Source organism: Myxine glutinosa, chromosome 5 (genome assembly GCF_964187855.1).
Source record: "Myxine glutinosa chromosome 5, kmMyxGlut1.1, whole genome shotgun sequence".
Classification (NCBI taxonomy): domain Eukaryota; kingdom Metazoa; phylum Chordata; class Myxini; order Myxiniformes; family Myxinidae; genus Myxine; species Myxine glutinosa.
In genome coordinates this window covers 171,705,364-171,726,750 of record NC_136265.1, presented here as the reverse complement: position 1 = coordinate 171,726,750, position 21,387 = coordinate 171,705,364, and the positions used below count along the sequence as shown (strand labels likewise).

The window sequence follows — 21,387 nt, the reverse complement described above, 5'->3', positions numbered from 1 at the left end:
GATGATGTTCAGGTGCTGAACGCGCTAACTTGGTCGTCCAGGAACGGCTTCGCCCGGCGTAGCTCTCCCCGGTCACAGCACATCCCCCGACGAAGGCAGGCAGGCAGGCAGGCGGGAGGGATTCTTGCGGCACGTATCTCGAACAAAGGCAGGCAGGCGAATATGCCCGTCTCTCGCCCGGCTCGGCAGTCCCTCACAGCGCGATTTATATAACGGTGCGCTTTCACCCTCGTAACTCAACAGAGGATCTGCCTCAAGCTCAACCAAGCATTTAACTTGTAACTCAATTCAACACGGCGCTTCAAACTGATAACTCAAGCTCATCACTCAGCGCAGGTCCTCCTCAAACTCTTTCACTTGTTCAGCGCACCTCTCCTCAGAACTGAGAACTCTCAAGCGCCTCTCCCCAGAACTGACGTCGGGGCTTCGGGCACAGGGTTATATGGTCACGCCCTGGCCCGTATCGAATGTTCCAAACCACGCCTTTTGACGCAGTGCTAAGCCACTCCCCTCGAGCCCTGATTGGCGGCTCATGCTTACCGGTCACTCCCCACTCCTCCTGTTCCACCTTCCTTCGGCTTGCCTCGACTTGTCAGGCCGGCCTCATGGTAATTTGCGCCAAAAACCAAAGCATCGAGGCGGCATAAAGCATTGGAAGGAAACCTAACTCTCATTATTCTACTCAACGCAAAACTAACACAGGAAAAGGACTATGCTTACATTTACTATGAAATAAATGAGCTATCGCGAGGCTACGTGTTGTAGTGTGACTAACTATGAGGGGGAAATTAACCTTTATTTGTAAAAAACACAGAACTGCAACAATATATATATATAAAAATAAAAAATAAAATTATATATATTGTTGCGTATCCCGAGTGCACATAAAAAAACACAGAACTGCAACAATATATATATATAAAAATAGCGTATCCCGAGTCCGTCGATGTACTAAGGGGGGTTTATGCCCTGCTCCCCCTCAAACTCCGGGTCCACTGAGGCCGCCGTCCATGACTAAGTTTGTGGTTGACGGATTGCTCAGCAATTCCGATCGCCAATTTCCCAGCTACGCGTCGAAGAGTTTACTGGTCAATATTCCCAAATGCCTTCAAGACACATGACCAGAGAAACCGGGGATTGAACCCTCGCTTTCACACACCTTATTCAATTGCGTGCCGAGCGGATTTGCATGGTGTGGAAAGCGGCGTTACCTTACGTGATTTATGAACCCGATTCAAGCCAAATTCGGTCTCGGATGATGCTAGGCCAATGGAGAAAGGACGTACCGAACAGGTTGGAAAGTAACCAAATGTACAGCCTTTTATTTAGAAGGCACAGAGAATCCACAAAAGATACAGCTTATCAACTCTTACCTAATAATAAACCCCACTGGCACCTTCACACTCACTCTCACACAGGGGAAAAGACACTGGTTATTATCGAACCGATGTACGTGCTGGGATTGCCTCGCAATTGGCCACGTGGTCTGGTGTGCGCAGTTCGGTCCTCACGTGCAGCCTGGACGAGGTCAGGTCCGAAGGATGAACCGCCGCCTCGAAGTTGGCACGGACAAACTTCAGCACAGGTAGATGAACTTCAGCGCAGGTTGACCTAGATTCAGCGCAGGTGGGACGAGCTTCAGCTTCAATGTGAGTCATGGGAGAAACCATCGCTTGCAGGTCAGCCTGATGGCGCAAGAGATCGGTGCAGAAGCGATGGGTGTCGACAAAGAACACAAAGGCCAAACACGTGTCGTGGGAGGAACGAAAAAGCAAGCGAGGTCTCGTCGTGGGCGTGGCGAAAAAGGCAAGTGCTCAGGTGTGTCCTCGCGAAGTCCAAAAAGCAAGAGAATGAAAATGCGCTGGACAGGGGTTTATCAGACCCGCCCACGCCTCGAAAATGTTCCACAGCCTCCTATTGGCTGAGGTTGGTCACGTGCCGGGGACGTGTTCCCGCCTCCTCATTGGTCACGTGGGCTTCGCTTTTGGCCACGCCTTCCTGCTCATTAGTAATGGCTTCTCCCAGCCACTCGAAGGCCTGACATCCTGCTTAACTTCAACGCATATTGGTCTTGATTACTACACAATGGGAAAGGGCTAATCTTTACATTCAATAAGACATAACTAACTACTGCAGGCTACATGTTGTCGTGCAATTTAACTATAGGGGGTTTGCCTTTATGGCACAACCGCAACAATATATATATATATATATATATATAGAGAGAGAGAGAGAGAGAGAGAGAGAGAGAGAGAGAGAGAGAGAGAGAGAGAGAGAGAGAGAGAGAAAGAAAAAGAAAAAGAAAAAGAAAAAGAAAAAGAAAAAGAAAAAGAAAAAGAAAGAGATATATTCCTGACACGAAGCATTGCATATTGTGCCAGAAAAGGTCAAACAACACCAGTTGGGTTGACTCAGCCTGTAAATCTTCTCTGGTTGGCAAAACGAATACCAGCTTACACTGGGAAGAATGAGCCATTTGAGTATCTTGCATCAGAGTGGTGACCCCTAGCCAAGGGAAAACTGCATCTCAGCAGCCCTATGCGTTTGAAGAAGCAAAAATCCTTGCTGTTATTCTTCTTCAGCAATGTATGTGAATAGAAGAAAGCTGCTGATTCAATGATATAAGTGCTTTTCTTTCATAGTATAAATGAGATGGCACCACTTAGATGATGATTGAATTTACACCTGTACTTCTTCTCTGTACCTCTCACCCACCCTCTCTCCCTTTGCCTCTGCCTTCACCCCTAGCGATGCCCTCAAAAAACAATTTTTTCGCATTCCTGCACAAGCATTGATGATGATAAAATGCTCTCAATACCACGCAAGTGAAACTATGGTCTTGATGGGGGACGCAGCTCATGCTATGGTTCCCTTCTACGGGCAAGGCATGAATGCGGTAGGACTCGCACCATAACCTTCCATTGCTAATGTTATTCATGTCCATTCGGTGCAATAATTTGCTTCATCCTTTGGAAGTTGATCAATATTTCTCGTGACAGAGAATTTTTTATTTTATTTTTACAATCCAAACTATTCACACGATCTTCCTCTTCTGCATGATCATGTGGTGATCATAACTACCAAGTTTGGTGAATTTCTGCCCAACCGTTGAGGAGATAGCGTGACGGACGGACAGGCAGACGGAGCCAATTACAATATCTCCCCGTTTTTTTTTCAAAAAGCGTGGGGATGAAAATTGTTTACACATTACTTGGTTCCCTCCTTCCCAAATTTATATTCACATCCTACATGAGCAACTGATGTAGGATTGATTGCAAACATCCAAGTGCCTTGCGAAAAACAACAAGCGTTACGCCGAGGTCCCCCGTCGTTGAAGTGATGTGAGTTGACAAAGTGGAAGACGCAAGGCGGCCATCTTGGATTTTGACGTGGCGACCCAATTTTCAATAGCGTTCTCCCTTATGCGTAGATACACCCACACACCAGAATAGAAGTTAGTAGTTAGTTTATTTTTCAGGATATTTCGCTCACAAGGTTCAGACATATATACGGTGGCGGCCATCTTGGATTTTGACGTGGCGACCCAGTTTTCAATAGTGTTCTTCCTTATGCCTGGATACACCCACACACCAGATTAGAAGTTGGTACTTCGCTTATTTTTCAAGATATTCCGCTCACAAGGTTCAGACATACATGGCGGCGGCCATCTTGGATTTTGACGTGGCGACCCAATTTTCAATAGCGTTCTTCCTTATGCGTAGATACACCCACACACCAGATTAGAAGTTAGTAGTTCGTTTATTTTTCAAGATATTTCGCTCACAAGGTTCAGACATATATATGGTGGCGGCCATCTTGGATTTTGACGTGGCGAACCAATTTTCAATAGCGTTCTTCCTTATGCCTAGATACACCGACACACCAGATTCGAAGTTGGTACTTCCGTTTATTTTTCAAGATATTCCGCTCACAAGGTTCAGACATACATGGCGTCAGACATACATGGTGGCGGCCATCTTGGATTTTGACGTGGGTTGCACCCACACACCAAATTAGAATTCGGTCCTTCGCTTACGCACGCACGCACGGACGCATGCACTGACGTTCGCACACACGGACGGAGGGGAAAACCATAGTCCCCCTTTCGCTCCGCGGTGCGACGGGGGACAACAACGTCTTGGAAGATTCCTCTCCTGATAAGTTGGCAGTCAGTGAAGAACGTGAGCACATGTCCAAGGAAACATTTTGCCACTTGCCACTCAAAATATATTGCAACTCGTTTTTGTTTACAACAGATGAAGAAAAACTCGATACGTTTTAAAGAAAAAATTATCACTCGGCTGTTCGGCAATTTTGATTGGAATAGACCAGTTTTGAATACAGACCTTGGCTGAACCACTTGTGCTCCTGACTTGATATGCTCAACAAATTTTGATTTGATTTGACAGATTGACAGTGTCCATGTGTTTTATACTTCTCCCACCCCTCCCCCTTCCTCCCCCCACCCCCTTCCCATGCCTCCTCTCCCCAAGCCCTCTCCCTCCCACAGATCTCCCGATGTCCTGCTCTCAAATGTTGTGTTTGTGTGCTTCCCCTTCTCTCCCCATCTTGTCTACCGCTCCCCTTATTATATATTTTATGTGTCCGTTTTTATTTTTTGTGATTAATGTTATCTCTTTCATGAGCCTCGATCTTGTATACAAAAAAAAAAAAGGTCCTATGAGGCAGAGGGCTAAATAAGTTATAATTGCTTTTCAACAGAGTTGGTTTTGTATTACTCGATAAAGTAACATTTAAAATGCTTTGCATGAAACGTCAATCTGTAACGTGTCTTTGTAATAATATGTCAATCTGTGTTTATTTTAGGGGTTTGAAGACTGCCTTGTGTTTGATGAGCTTATGGAAAAATTCCATAATAACTTTGGTGAGGCAGCCACACTCACTCATCCATGCCATCCCACTCCCTCCTCTCCACCCACACGTGTTTGTGTGTGTGTGTATGTGTATGTATGTGTGTGTGTATGTTACCTTTCGACTCCTAAACGGAGAGGCTCACGTACTTGATTTTTGGCATAGACATGACCATTGGGCCTGCGAAGGACATGGCCTACCTAAAAATGACCTCCGATGACGAGATCCATATTTTTTATTCATATATAACTTAGCGCATTTCAGCGAGGAACATTATACACTGATCTCAGCCTGTGCCAGAGCAGCTCGCTGATTCGCTCAGAGCGATCACGTGATGTTCCATCCTCGCCGCCAGACTCCACGCTGCCTGCTATACTATAGATCCCTCCCCTCCACTTCCCCCCCCTCCCATTAAAATCCGTCCATGTACTTTTAGTAGGGTGGCTTAGCAAAATTACCGTTACACGGTGGACAAAATCACCAAATTTGGCATGAACACTCCTAATGACCTATTAATCAATATTAGCCGAGGAGCCCTCGCGAATTTTTACGCGTATTCGTGTAAAACCAAAAAATCCAAAATGGCCGCCATCCAGTAATTAAAAACACATTTCCCGGGTTATATAAGTCATGGATAGCAAAAATTGGTATCAAAATATAAATTTTTAGGACACTGAATGTGTATTTTGATATTACAATATCACCAGTAAATTTAAAGGGACATTCAGTGATTTCATGTGAAGGGCGCCCTCAATGTTAGGGGGGGGGGGGGGGGGGGAAGCTTTTGGCTTGAATACATTGCTTATAACTCCAGGTCATCAATTATTGCGAATGATAAGCTGTAAACATTGTACCCTGGAAATACAACATTATCATTAGGAGTGCAAAATATCGAGCCCAAGAATTGGGCGTGTCGCTTATTGGATGTCACGCCTACCATTACAATCAGTATCCACTATAAACCAATGAGAGGTTTAGATTAAGACTTAATCTAAACCTCTCATTGGTTTATAGTGGATACCGATTGTAATGGTAGGCGTGACATCCAATAAGCGACACGCCCAATTCTTGGGCTCGATATTTTGCACTCCTAATGGTTATCCTTTCTGGTCGGATCCAGCTTGGACTAGACTATTAAGTACATATGTACACCTGATATAGGCTGCACATTAATCAAAACAAAACACTGAAACAAAAAAAAGCCGACTTGGAGGTACATGTAAGCAAAGTATGTCATTTGTTTTTGAAAAAATGAGGATGCCCCCAAAAGTCTCTGGTACTGCATATTGATATAGCTTTATATATTACAATACTCCTGGTCTAAAAAAAACCTCCCAGTCCCACTTGGGATGAGGGGAATTTGTAGCCACACAATCATGAAACTTATAACCACTACATGATATAATTGACCTCAGTCATCAACTTTTAAAGAAAATAATTTTAAAAAATTGAGTGTACAAGTACTTTGGTCATTCAGTAGTGAGCATGGGGGATTTCTGTTGAACAAAAGTATATTATAATGTTCAGTGTGCAATGTGCAAATCCTTACTTTCTCAGTAATCTAGACATCTGCAATGTTCTTATTTACTTGTCTATTTAATACATGGGCAAACACAACGTTTTGAGCAGACAAGATTGGCATTGCCACATTTGCATGTGGTACAGTCTCCTTTGCAACCACATTTGATTAGTTCTCTGCATGCTCTGGAAACCTCTGGCATTGATATCCAAACTGGTACCCATACATCTGACACCTTGGTCCATGCAAATGTCTGTGGAGAAGGAACCACTTGCTGTGTCTGTGTGCTGGTTGTCCAGATTCCGGCTTGGTACAATGCCCGCCGGGCATGTTGAAGAAGAGCATCCTGTGTGGGTGGTATTCTGTCCATTGATCGATTCTTCTGGCAGAAGAGTTCCTGTCTTGCTTCATTGACGGAGCTCAAGGGACTTGTTCTATCATACAAGATGATGATTAGTCTCTCGATCTTCTGGAAGTGATCAGCGTCTGTATAAAGAAGCTCAAAGGGGTGACGAGCCAGATACACAAATGTTTCTGTGATGTCTTCATAGGCTTGCCAAGCCTGCCAGGCTGACTTCTTGCCCTTACCTTGGAAGGCTGATGTGGTATCACATCCAGAAAGGGCATGAAATACTGGTAGAGCTTGTGATCTTGTTTCCCCAAGTCTGTCACATATGGCATTGATACTGTAAAATCTGTAATTCTTACCCATTCCAAAGGCAACCCAGATGTCTACCAATGGCTGAGTGACCATGAGATCATAAAATGTACCAATAAGTATGACTACAACGTCTGTGTCAACAGTGCGCACTTTAATAGTCTTCATATCTTGCTCTAGTGCACGCACGATGTGCACTATGACCCTCGTATCTGCTTCCTCATGGTTGCAGTTCAGCATGGCGTTGATGGTGCCTGTGGATACTACAGATTCACCTGATGTGATGTACACGGATTTGCCTGATGGAAAGGTAAACTCGGCAACCTTGGACGTCAGAAAGGCAAATAGCTCCTGTTTGTTTTTTGGATCACGGAGGAAGTCCATCCAATTGCCTGGAAGCTTGGTTTGGCCGGACACTTTTCTGCGCACACCCTTTCCTCTCTTTTCCCGGGTTGATTCCTTCAAACTGTCTGGAATGTATGTGTCCCACACAACATCCAACCTTGTGGCATTCTGTAGCTGCTTCACCAGGTAGGGGATGAACACCTTGTCTGCATACTCAATGAACGTGCTGACTGCAGTAGTCGGCAGACAGTGCACAATGACAGCACCATCCAGTACAATGCAGTCATAGGTTGAAGGTGGCTCAGGCTGCTCGGGCTGCTCAATACATTTCAGTAGATCGGACTTTGTGTTTGGTAAATGCAGCTTACCAAAGTCTGAGAGAGAAGGTGGAAAGGGTTGTATCTCATGGGCAAAGAATTCCTTCAGGTCACCCTCGCGACTTTGCATGGCAATGTACAACTGGCCAAAAAGTGCCACATTGTTCTGGAGCACTTTGATCTTCTTCCCCTGCTTTGTCGGGGCCTTGGGTTTAGGTCTCTTGAAGAGAGCCAGTGAGTTCTTCTTGATTGGGTCATGTATAGAGCAGCTGCGATCTTCAAGTACACTCTTGACATACTCCTGATACTGCTTTATGCCTGTGTCTTCCAATGTGCGTAGTGCGGATACTACAGACTCATCCATGCAATTGCGACTGTCGAGTGTCACTAGCTCTTCAAAATCATCAAGGAAGGGGTTTCCCATTCTGTTGAAGGTTTCAGAAAGATTGTTTACTTCCTTCTGAAATGTTTTTTGTGATGCAAGGCCCTGTTCATGGTTCCGAAAATCTGGGTCATCATTGGGAAAGTATTCTTCCTCAAACTGTGTTTGCAATCTGGCCAACTCGGGACCTGTTAACATCCAGCGTCTAAATGCGACAGGGTTTCCTGTGAGTCCAATACAACCACCAGAGCCTTTGACTTTCGCGTTCTCCTGTTCATGAGCTTGGTCAAATGGGATAGTAGAGAATATTTTGCTGGTCAAAAGAAAACTTTCCACCAATACATGTGCTTAGCAGTATAGTAAAGACAGCCTGTAGTCACAATGTCGCCCTCTATATTAGGTATATAACTACGGATACCCACAAGGGTCACATTAAGGTTAGGATAAAAGCATAATTAAAACATTCACATTATTTCCATGTTCAAACCCTTGTCTCAAGAACGCACTATCTTGAGAAAAAATAGTTTAGATCACTTTTAAATTCAATTAGTTTGGATGTTGCAGTCAATATTATGTAGTTTGATTTCTTTGATCTTTAGACCTACGGGAAATAAACAACCATGTTGTCCATATGTGGTAGGTTATTTGTGTATCTTTAAAAAAAATAGGGCTTCAATAAAAATATTCTGGTATAATATAATCATACTTTGGTACAATTTAGCCATCGTATGACCGCTAAAAACCAAGGAAATTGCTATTTCAGCATAAATGGCGGCCATTTTGGATTTTTATGTTTTACTTTAATATTTCAGGAGGATGACCGAACATGTTGAGGACATGGTTCTGATATTTAAGTAATATTTTGATACAATTTGGCTTTCCTCTAACAACTACAACCCAAGAAAATTGGTATTTTATCATGAACGGCAGCCATCTTGGATTTGTTTGTGTTACCATGGTTACGTACATATTTCGAGAGGGCTCCTCGGCTAAAATCAACTCATATACCCTAAGGAAGCCTCACACCAAAAATGGCGCTTTTGTCCGCCCGGTAACGGTAATCTTGAAAATTGACCCCAAGCCACCCCGCTATTTTGTGTACACGACATTTCAAAAAACCGTTGAACATTTAGATTCCACATTACGGATATCCATTCCTCATGACATTATCTCAACCTGATTACATCACGGCTACGATTGGCTGAATTATGTTACTATGACAACAATCTCAGTAACTTGGCTTGTGTGTGATGTTTCAAAAACCGTTCAAGATTCTCCTTTCATATTACACAGGTCTATTCGTCATACCCCCCAAAAGGTCATGGACGGATTTGGATGAAACTTGGTGGACAGGTTAGGTGTGTAACAAGATGAATTGATTAGATTTTAGTGAATATCCGGATCCGATAATGTTTAAAGTGATTCTTCAACATTGAGAAACAAGACCAAAAACTATATTTAGCACAATATCTCAAAAGGTTATGGACGGATTTGGATGAAACTTGGTGGACAGGTTGGGTATGTGACAAGGACGAAATGATTAGATTTTGTTGAAGATCCATGTCCAGACACTAGAATTTTAAAAGTGATTCTTCACCATTGGGAGATTGGGCCAAAATCGATATATAGCTGGACATGTCAAAAAGTTGTGGACGGATTTGGACGAAACTTGGTGGATGAGTTGGGTAGGTGGCAAGAACAAGCCGATTCGATTTTGGATCAGGTCCGAATCCCGAACAGGTCTTTAAACGGGATACTAAACATAAACTGATCCACTTGGCGGAGGTACTCTCTCTACCGGGAGTTGTTCAAGTTAAAGATGTCTTGAGTTTTGTAAATTGGAAAACAGGCCAAATTGAAGCAACGTCTATGAATGAGCATTGCCATTGAAATGGTGTCCTATTTCCGACGGTGTGCAACAAATGAATGTCTGCAGCACGTGTCCTGCCGGAATACAGCGTTCTCAGAGTACCCGATGGACAGGCCATCAGTGACCTCGCCATGTACAACTACATTGAGGTACGACTTGGACTGCTCAGTACAGGTGATGATAAACCATCGATCTCAATTTAGTGCAATTGCTCGGTTTTAAAGACATTGACCACCCAACATGAACTATCAGGAACAACTTCTCGTACCTTGGTCCACTTTAGAATATTTAACCGTTATTGTTAGCCTACTTGGTTATAAAAGTCTCAACTATTCACAAACCATTTTCCCCTTCTCCACAGATGCGTGCACATGTCAACTCGCCTTGGTTCCATTTCAGGCGCTTTATGGACAACGTCTTGCACCGCATCATGCCCAACACATTCATTCCACTCTACACCATGGTATGTAAACGTCACAACTCTAAATTCAGGATTGCACAAGTTTGTATTACAATACTCGTGTCAGGAGATTACAGCTCAACTAGCCACAACCTGGTATTTTGGGTCCTCAGGTATTTTGGGTCCTTGGGGTAATTTGGGACCTCGAGGTATTTTGGGACCTCTGGGTATTTTGGGACCTCTGGGTATTTTGGGACGTCTGGGTATTTTGGGACCTCGGGGTATTTTAAGACCTCGAGGTATTTTGGATGCTCATGGTATTTTGCGTCCTCGGGGTATTTTGGGACATCAGGGTATTTTGGTTTCTTGGGATGTTTATGAGTCTTTGGGGTCGTCATGGGTGTTAGGGGTCCAAAGAATCTTGGAGGTCTCAGAGGGTCTTAAATTGTTTTAGGGTCAAAAGGGTCTTTGGGTTCTAAAGGCTCGAAAAGGTTTTCGGGGTCTTTGTGGTCTTTATGGGTCTCAGGGTTGTAAAGGGTCTAAAGGAATTTATGATTCTAAAGGGTCTTAATGTTCTCATCTATCTATAATTCCAGTAATCTCTGTGTGTATGTGTGTGTGTATGTGTGTGTGTATGTGTGTGTGTCGTTTGTCTGTGACTTCTCGACAACCACGGGTCCGATATACTTGAAACTTGCCAGGTATATTGCTGGGGACCCGAGGATGTGCCTTTTCAAGGTTTCATATTAATCGGACAAGTAGTTACCGAGCTATGGCGATTTATTTACCAAACTCCGCAAGCCGTTCGCTTTGGCTTTGCGAATGGACCAAACCATTTCATGTAAATAGGGGGGGGGGGGGATTGTCACCGTACTCGCAAGCCGTTCGCTTTGGCTTTGCGAATGGACCAAACCATTTCATGTAAATAGAGGGGGGGATTGTCACCGTACTCGCAAGCCGTTCGCTTTGGCTTTGCGAATGGACCAAACCATTTCATGTAAATAGAGGGGGGGGATATAATTTTAGATATATATATAGTACGGGCATGCCCTAGTGTAATTAATTAACATACTCAAGTTCGGTGCAGACAAACAAAGAAACCCAAATGCAATACCCTTTCCTTTGGTGCGGGTAATAAGGAAGAAAAAAACAAACATGCAGAATAAATAGCAGGCAAATGAAATGATCACGACACCAAACAGCTTCCAGAAACATTGCCAACATGAAAAGTATGCCATCAGTACTATCAATGGATCCACATCGTATGCCTGAATTTGGTTCAGGGAGGGAACCGAGTGGCGTCAAGGGACTGATATTCGACCCGTTTGCATACATAATATGTAAATGGAGATCAAGTGGCTGGTATTGCAAGCCAAAACAAAGCTACTTGCCATGGCACGCATCATAAGGCTTACGTGTAACAATTACAGCCAAACTGCAGCCAGAACTCGAGCAGAACCAGACGTTATGATGCACAGATGTCATGAGGAAACAGGCACAAACCGACGACACGCGGAGAAATGTTTAAAATGATCATCACCTCCACAATTATGCAATTCTGAGCGATGTGTTCAGTTACCGAGCAGCTAGCTAGCGCTTGCCAAGCCAGCCATTCTTATCAACGGTTTCGAATGGAGTGCTTAATCCACGAGGCGGAGCGCTCTACAAGAAACTTTGACAACTCAACACATCCCTGGATCCAACATAGTGAATAAAGCCCACACCATCTTCTTCATTCCTCTTTTCTCCCACCTCTGGAACAAACTCCCTCACTCTCTTCAATCCCACTCCTCCCTCCAGGTCTTTAAAACAGCTGTTCACCACCATCTCTTATCTTCCCCCATCCAAAACCTTGATCTTTTCTACCCCCGTTAATTCACCCCAGATCCACTTTTTGAAATACCGACTTCTTTCCTGGAAGTCCTAGCACTGTCCACGTGTTTTGTTTTTTTACCTCTCCCACCCCCACCCCCATTCCCATGCCTCCTCCCCCCAAGCCCTCTACCTCCCACAGATCTCCCGATGTCCCTGCTCTCCATCTTGTTCTCCCACTCCCTTTATCATATGTTTTATGTGCCAGTTTGTCTTTTCTGTGATCAATGTTAGCTCTTACACGAGCTTCGACCTTGTATACAAAAAAAAAAAAAAAAAAGTCCAGCTCGAGCAAAAAGTTGCAATACAGACAGTGGCAGTTGGTACACCTCGGCCGCAGATGAAGCGAGATGTTTTGACAGTCAAGTTTGCTTTATAACAAACTAGCAGAAGTACCCGGCATTGCCGGGCAGGGGAGGGGTGGGAAGGGGAACGGGGGGGAGGGGAGGGGAGGGGAACGGGGGGGAGGGGAGAAGAGTGGGAGGGGGGAGGGGGGGAAGGGGGAGGGAGGAGGGGAAGGGAGGAGGGGAGGGGGGAAGGGGGAGGGGAGGGGGGAAGGGGGAAGGGGGAGGGGGGAAGGGGGAGGGGAGGGGGGAGGGGAGGGGGGAGGGGAGGGGGGAGGGGGGGAAGGGGGGAGGGGGGAAGGGGGAGGGGAGGGGGAAGGGGAGGGAGGAGGGGGGAAAGGTAGGGGGAGGGGAAGTGGGAGGGGTAGGGGGGAGGAGGGGAGGGGTAGGGTGGAGGGGGGAAGGGGGAGGGAAGGGGATGGCCAGTCAACAATGACGTTGCCGTTCTCATGGTCGGAGAGCAGCACAACAATCGGACATAGTCCTGCATATTCGCAACAGCACGAAGCGGATTTTGGAGCAGAAGCAGAAGCAGAAGTCTAGCAGAAGTACCCGGCATTGCCGGGCGGGGGAGGGGAGGGCAGGGGAACGGCGGGAGGGGAGGGGAGAAGAGTGGGAGGGGGAGAGGAGAGAAGAGGGGGGGAGGGGAGGGGCCGGAAGGGGGGAGGGGGAAGAGGGGAGGGGCCAGAGGGGAGGGGGGAAGGGGGGATGGGGAGGGTGAAGGATGGGAGGGGGGAGGTGAGGGATGGGAGGGGGAGGGGGTGAGGGATGGGAGGGGGAGGGGGAGGGGGGACCCGGCAGAAGTACCCGGCATTGCTGGGCGGGGGAGGGGAGGGAATCGGGGGGGGGGGGGGAGAAGAGGGGGGGAGGGGAGAAGGGTGGGGGAGGGGAGGGGGTAGGGTGGAGGGGAAAGGGGAGGGGGAAAGGGAGGGGGAGGGGGAAAGGAGGGGGGAGGGGGAGGGGGAGGGGAAAGGGAGGGGGAGGGGGAAAGGGAGGGGGAGGGGGAAAGGGAGGGGAAGGGGGAGGGGGAGGGGAAGGGGAGGGGGAAAGGGAGGGGAAGGGGGAGGGGGAAAGGGAGGGGAAGGGGGAGGGGGAAAGGGAGGGGAAGGGGAGGGGGAAAGGAAGGGGGAGGGGGAAAGGGAGGGGGGAAGGGGGAGGGGGAAAGGATCGGGGAGGGGAAAAGGGAGGGGGAGGGGGAGGGGGGAGGGGGAGGGGGAGGGGGAGGGGGAGGGGGAGGGGGAAAAGGAGGGGGAGGGGGAAAAGGGAGGGGGAGGGGGAAAAGGGAGGGGGAGGGGGAAAATGGAGGGGGGAGGGTAGGGTGGAGGGGGAAGGGAAGGGGGGACGGAGGGGGGAGGGGAAGGGGATGGCCAGTCAACAATGACGTTGCAGTTCTCATGGTCGGAGAGCAGCACAACAATCGGACATAGTCCTGCATATTCGCAACAGCACGAAGCGGATTTTGGAGACTCACCGATCCTGTGACGTCCTCCAGTACGGCGTTGCCGGGCGGGGGAAGGGAGACCCGTACATTCCCAACCCGTACATTCGCCCTCTCGACTCAAGCTCACTCGGACAAAAGCCTCGCACAAATTACACCATGAAGGCCCAATGGTCATGTCTATGCCACAAATCACGGGCGCACTGAATTGAAAATATATAGAACGCTCATACTCCGTGAAAAGTGAAGCCGCCGTGTCGCCATCTTGGTCAGCACGACTCGACCAACTCGCTTCGCGGATCTCGTTTTGTGCGGCAATAAACTGCTCCAATCGGTTACGGAAGGGTTGTGGAAAGACGTTTCACAGCTGTTTCAAAGACATTTAATTCATATCGCACAAAATCGATACAAAACACTATCGCATAAAAGGTGGAAAAAACGTGTGACGTGTGACGGATGGAACATCACGTGATCGCTCTGAGCGAATCAGTCTGGTGGCGGGAATGGAACATCACGTGATCGCTCTGAGCGAATCAGCGAGCTGCTCTGGAACCGGCTGAGATTAGCGGGTACTTCGCTGAAATGCGCTGAGGTAAATATGAATAAAAAATATGGATCGTCAAATATTTTGAGTTCGGCCATGTTCATCCCAGGCTCAATGGCCATGTCTATGTCAAATATCAAGCACGTAAGCCTCTCCGTTTAGGAGTCTATCGGTAACATTGCACACACACACACACACACACACACACACACACACCACACACACACACACACACACACACACACACACACACACACACACAAACTGTGTTTTGTATATATAGATGCCAAGGTATTACTGTAAATTTGCAGATGAACAGAACCCACTCCTCACCCCCTTCTACTTCTTGCATGCCAACAAATCAATGCTTGCTGTGAGTAGAAAAGCCATGAGCCAAAGAGGGACAGATTAAAATGACAACCACAACAAGTGCTGATGCAAACAATAAACGAAAAACACACACAGACAAAATACAGCCATCATCTCGAAATGTAATAAAGGAGTTGATGCACATGCCATCGATAATAAAATTAAAAGTAAAAATGTGATTTATAATAATACAACTGGTAATAGGAATCCGCAAACATCCTTCACCTGGCCATGTTGTGGAACGCAAGCCGAGGCCCTCACTTTTATTTAATTTTCAATTCATTTTCTCCGCAACAGCTTGAACGATTGACACAAAACTTTTAAAATGTCAGCTCCTACCCATGGAGAATTTTTTAAACAAAGTTTCATGACGATTGGATGGAAAATGTGGCCAGGGTTCCAAAAAGTCTGTTTTCTGCAGGCGTGAGTTGCGGGGCGTTTCACGTATCAGGATACACGTGAGTTCCCTACAAGGAAATTCAACACAGGTGATCATTAATCCCATCAGTCCCACACAATTTTTGGCAACATATGGTTATTTGGATGTACGTACTCTTTCCTTAATTGTTGAATCCTGAGCGGCAAGTGAGGAAGCAGCACGGAAACCATGTTTAGGGTCTGTGGTACGACTTGGCTGGGGTTTGAACCAACGACCGCTCCCAGACTCAGAGCAGACACTCTATTAAACCACCGAATCTGGTTGTTGATGAAAGTTGGAAGGCTTAAACTATATAAACGAAATAACTAGAACGACACTCTTCGACGTCACGACCGTCCACCGATATGCCTCCGCCCACATTATTACATCATTATAATACTTGTACTTAGTTTGATTTAAATCCATTCAGCTGTTCTCAAGTTATCACAGTTTTACCTGGCATGACCTCTGACTTTTGACCTCTTGACCCCAAATTCCAACCAGTTAGCCTTCACATCATTATACATACCTGTACCAAGTTTGAATTCGATCACTTCAGCTGTTCTCAAGTTATAGACATATTACAGACTTTGACCTTTGACCTATTGACCCCAAAATCTAATCAGTTCATCGTTGCATCATTCTACATAACTATACCAAATTTGGTCAGAATTCCATCACCCGTTCTCAAGTTATCGTGGTAACGAAAACCTATCATGAATGGACGGACGGATGGACAACCTGAAAACATAATGCCTCCTGCGACTTTGTCAATGGAGGCATAAAAATAGCTGTAAGAAGAATATGGAGCAAACAAAAAAGTTTTCTTAATATTAGTCATTGACTTTTCAGCTATTGAAACAACCCTCCTACGTAGAATAGGGAAAAGAGTAGGGGTGAAGAAGTGATTTTACTTGCATTATCTGAAATCAGAACCAGCATTAACAGATATTGTTTCTCTACAGGTTACCTTCACAAGGATACGTTACCATGAAGCAGTTAAACGATGGAAGAAACAGAAAAAAGTAAGAAACATGGTGTTTAGAAAGTCTGAGCTTCAATGAATAAAAAAAGGGAGTAATTTTGAGATATCGAAACAACCTGCGATTTGTAAAGGAAAAGAATTGAAATAACTTTTCCCTCCTCTTCATATCCTATCAGACGATGAATTGGTTCTTCTTCGTGTTCCTCACAATCCTGCCCGTGAGTGGAGCAGTACTCCTGTGCAGGAAGATCCCAGGGCAGCCCCACTCTATCGTACCAAGACTTTGTGGACTTTCTACCAAGCTTCCGCTTTGAAGTTCCAAAACCCCTTGGAGGTTGGCACAAGCAGAGCCACCCAAGGACAAAAACACCAACAGCAAAACCATTAATGGTTGTAAAAGATAATTTTGAAATATTAACCAAAATCAAAGACCTGAAACATTTGAGATTTTAAAACTGTAAACGATAGCCTTTTAAAATGTTTGAGCCTGGGTGGTCAAAACAAGATGACAAGAAAAAAGGCAATGAGCAATTGTTTCTCATGGACAAAAACATATATACATATGGCCAAATACTATATGCCAAAAATACTATATGCACACTATATGGCCAAAAGTATGTGGACACCCAAACATCACACCCGTATGTGTTCGTCAAGCATCTCATTCCAAAATCATTGGCATCAACATGGAGTTGGTCCCCCCTTTGCTGCTACAACAGCTTCCACTCTTCTGGGAAGGGTTTCCACTAGATGTTGGAACATTGCTGAGGGGATTTGTTTCCATTCACCCACGACAACATTAGTGAGGTCGGGCACTGATGTTGGGCGATTAGGCCTGGCTCGCAGTCGGTGTTCCAATTCATCCCAAAGGTGGTCGATGGGGTTGAGGTCAGGGCTCTGTGCAGACCAGTCAATTTCTTCCACACCGATCTCGACAAAACCATTTCTGTATGGACCTCACTTTGTGCACGGGGGTATTGTCATGCTGAAACAGGAAAAAACCTTCCCCAAAATGTTGCCACAAAGTAGGAATCACAAAATCGTATAGAATGTCTTTGCATGCTGTAGCGTTAAGATTTCCCTTCACTGGAACTAAGGGGCCTAGCCTGAACCATGAAAAACAGCCCCAGACCATTAATTCCTCCTCCACCAAACTTTACAGTTGGCACCATGCATTTGGGCACGTAGCGTTCTCTTGGCATCCGCCAAACCCAGATTCGTCCGTCGCACTGCCAGATGGTGAAGCCCGATTCATCACTCCAGAGAACGCGTTTCCACTGCTCCAGAGTCCAATGGCGGCGAGCTTGACACCACTCCAGCCAACGCTTGGCATTGCGCATGGTGATCTTAGGCTTGTGTGCGGCTGCTCGGCCATGGTAACCCATTTCATGAAGATCTTGACGAACAGTTGATGTGCTGACGTTGCTTCCAGAGGCAGTTTGGAACTCGGTAGTGAGTGTTGCAACCGAGGACAGACGATTTTTACGCGCTTCAGCACTCGGCGGTCCCATTATGCGAGCTTGTGTGGCCCACCACTTCGCGGCTGAGCTGTTGTTGCTGCAAGATGTTTCCACTTCACAATAACAGTACTTAAAGTTGACCGGGGCAGCTCGAGTGGGGAAGAAATTTGATAAACTGACTTGTTGGAAAGGTGGCATCCTATGACGGTGCCACGTTGAAAGACACTGAGCTCTTCAGTACGGCCCATTCTACTGCCAATGTTTGTCTCTGGACATTGCATGGCTGTGTGCTTAATTATATATACCCGTCAGCAATAGGTGTGGCTGAAACAGCCAAATCCACAAATTAGAAGGGGGTGTCCGCATACTTTTGGCCATGTAGTGAAAATATGTGCATGGCTACAATACTGGGTACATCAAATGTTACATCTGAGTGGAAAAATAAAGTTTCAGGAAACTAAGTCGGGATACTAGAGTCGAGATACTGGATAATCTAGATTGAAGGCCCCTGAATAGGCGAAATAAGAGAGCAGTGTGGAACGAAGACGGGACCATGACATTGCATGGAGTATATTGGAGTATCCGAGTTTGAAGCATCAGACCTGCTACATGCTTCGTTTTCACCAAAATGAAAACAAGAGTGCACTTCGCATGCTGGATTCGTGCATAACGCAGCACCGGAGGACACGGACATGAAAACAAGTTCTGACGTCATCCGTAAAGGAGTGGTCATTTTCCAGCGAGTGACTGCTTTGTTATCACAACAAATGGGACCGGCGTTACACATAATCAAGTTTCGAGCGATGTGGGTTTCTTTTCAGTTTTGCTGGGATGTGATTCGTTCATAACGGGGGGGACACGAAAAAAAAATCCAACAAGATTATCGTGGAAAAAAAAACAACTAACTTTCTGATTGATCGATTGAATAAGCATCAAGGGCATTCTTCTTCAGGTATTTCTTAACCTACACACCCAGTTCATTTCACAAGTCCCTCGTGATTTGAAAATGAAACTGACCACAATTATTGTGAATTTGGTGGACACCAAGCGTTATGCACAAATCACTTATTTTGCCATGCATTGCACATTTCAAGGGATTTTAGAAAATGTAAAAAACAACACCAGGAGACATACAAGACATCAAACATTCCATTTAATTACAATTTTAATCATCAATGCATATTTTTATTTAAAGACTGAAATAAAAATTGACATAATGAGAATGTTAAGTTTTATTTCGAAAATATGCCATTTTTGTCTTGTTTACTCAACCATCACAAATCTAAGTGCATGATATAATGTGAAAATCAGGTTTTTTTTCAGGTCCTCACGATTATTTGCTACAACATTAAACCATAGGTGTCTTTTCATTCAGTGCATTTTTTTTAAATTGAGGGCATTTTATTTCATCTGTGTAAAAGTGTACCCAGTATTGTAGCCATATACAGACTTGGCATTTAATATGGAATATATTTTTTTTCTTGACTTGGGTTTACTTTCTGAACTCGGTGTATCAATCTGGTGAGTTTCTTTTACGCTTCGGTGATTTCTTTGTTAAAAGAACCATGTCACTGATTGTCTGTCACAGCAAGAAGTCAATAACAGGATTATATCACAGGTGGTGTGACAAAATGTACGGACAGGTACATTTGACGATTGGCTTCACAATCGGGGTTATGAGGGTTGTTGCGTTCTGTATTAGTGGAAAACAACTGCTGCACGTCTACAAAAGTTATTGCTGCTTCCCCTGGAGATGGTCCGTCAACTCGGCAATGCTGTTTGTCATTTAGTGGTGGCTTTACGAAATTCAGGCATGAAACCGTGCTATTGCTCGGCAGTATAGCATCACTCAAGGTCAGGTGTCAAAGATCCTGAAACGAAATGCTCAGAGGGGTGTCCCTACTCCAATACCGAGGCCAGGACGTCCCCGCAGAACCACAAGGAGGGATGATCGCCAGCTGCACCGGTTAGTCCGCAATGGCCGTACCAAGTCAGCTAATCGGCTTTGGGCTGAGTGGCAGCAACTGACAAATGTGCCTGTATCCAGAAGGCTAGTCAACCAACGACTGGTTCAAGCAGGCTATCGTGCCAGGCGTCCCCTGAGAAAGCCACGTCTGACCAGACAACACCGCCAGAGCCGATTGCAGTGGGCCAGAGAGCACCGTCAATGGCAGCCAGGACACTGGAATCACGTGATCTTCAGTGACAAGTCTAGATTTCTGGTCTATCATCAATATGGCCGGGTCCGAGTGCACAGTCAAGTGCATGAAGCCTACAACGAAGATGGTATAGTGCCAAGAGTCCAAGCTGGAGGTGGTGGGGTGACCGTTTGGGCTGCTTTTCATGCAGGGGGCAAAACTGACCTGGTTGTTCTGAATGGAAACCTGAACCAGTTCAAGCACAGGGCCATTCTGGAAGAAACATTGCTTCCATTTGTTCGTGCAGCCTTTCGAGGAAACTTTGTCTTCCAAGATGACAATGCACGGCCTCATCGTGCTCGCATGATCCAACACTTTCTTGCTGACCGTGGTGTAGAGCATATGGAGTGGCCTGCCATGTCCCCGGATATGAATCCGATAGAGAACTTGTGGGCAGAATTAACGCGTCAAATCGACAACTTGGACCAGCAGCCTGCCTCTGTGCGTGAATTGCAGCAGGCTATTGTAACTGCATGGCAAGCGATTCCTGTCCAAACCTTGGCAAATCTCGTGAACAGCGTGCCTCAACGTGTATGTGCTCTCCTGAATGCTCGTGGGGGTTACACGAAGTACTGAACTGTAATTTTACTGTCCATAATCCCAGTCGTAATTTAACTTTTGTTTTTGTTAAAAAAAATTTTTGGTTAATGTGCAAAATAAAGAGATACTTCTGGAAAACGCACAGAAGTTTAACACAGTACTGTCCGTGAATTGAGTTCGATATCAGTTTACATCACTTTCAAGGATCAATTTATTTGCTTCGAAATGTCAAATGTGGTTTTTGTTTCTTTTAAAGGTCACATTAACAAAATCTAGAATAATTTAAACATAATTCCAATGAGCTTTTGGTTCTAAGTCATCTTGAAAAGTAAGTTCACCCCCACAAAAAAAATATTCCATATTAAATGCCAAGTCTGTATATACACACACACACACACATATATATATATATATATATATATATATATATATATATATATATATATATATATATATATACATATATATATATACATATATATATATATACACAAAGAATTAAGTTAAGCACCCCCCCCGTTTTTTTACAACCTCGCACATTACAAGTTTGTTGTCGTCAAAACAGTGTAATATACCCATGATATTGCTATATTTTCTGGAGAAGTGATATTATGGTCACATAAAAACATAACAATCATGCCGTTTTCAATATTTTATTCTGAATAATTTAAGGTGAAATTTTTTGGGAATTTGAGGCATATTTTCACCTCAATTTAAGTATGGAGCTATAGGTCCATCACGGACAGTGTGGATGACGTTTATGTTTTCTAACGTACAGTCATTGTTCTGAGAAGACCTCTAGCGATCTTTGCGTCAATAACGTGTGTAGGACCCACGTGATCGGATCACTGACTCA

At 45.2% G+C, this 21,387-nt stretch overlaps 1 protein-coding gene across 3 annotated transcripts in view; it reads left to right on the top strand.

The window, feature by feature from the left end:
- The window catches only part of KMO (kynurenine 3-monooxygenase), a 59,330-nt gene extending 41,076 nt beyond the window's left edge, over positions 1-18,254 (top strand). For all 3 annotated transcript variants that reach the window (XM_078779080.1, XM_068115556.2, XM_068115558.2), the window contains 6 exons: positions 2,749-2,896; positions 4,828-4,885; positions 10,030-10,112; positions 10,325-10,426; positions 16,314-16,373; positions 16,510-18,254. In XM_078779080.1, the coding sequence (XP_078635206.1) occupies positions 2,749-2,896; positions 4,828-4,885; positions 10,030-10,112; positions 10,325-10,426; positions 16,314-16,373; positions 16,510-16,647 (589 nt within the window). In that variant the 3' untranslated portion in view covers positions 16,648-18,254. The remainder of the gene's footprint in view (positions 1-2,748; positions 2,897-4,827; positions 4,886-10,029; positions 10,113-10,324; positions 10,427-16,313; positions 16,374-16,509) is intronic.
- The last annotated feature ends 3,133 nt before the right edge of the window (positions 18,255-21,387 follow it).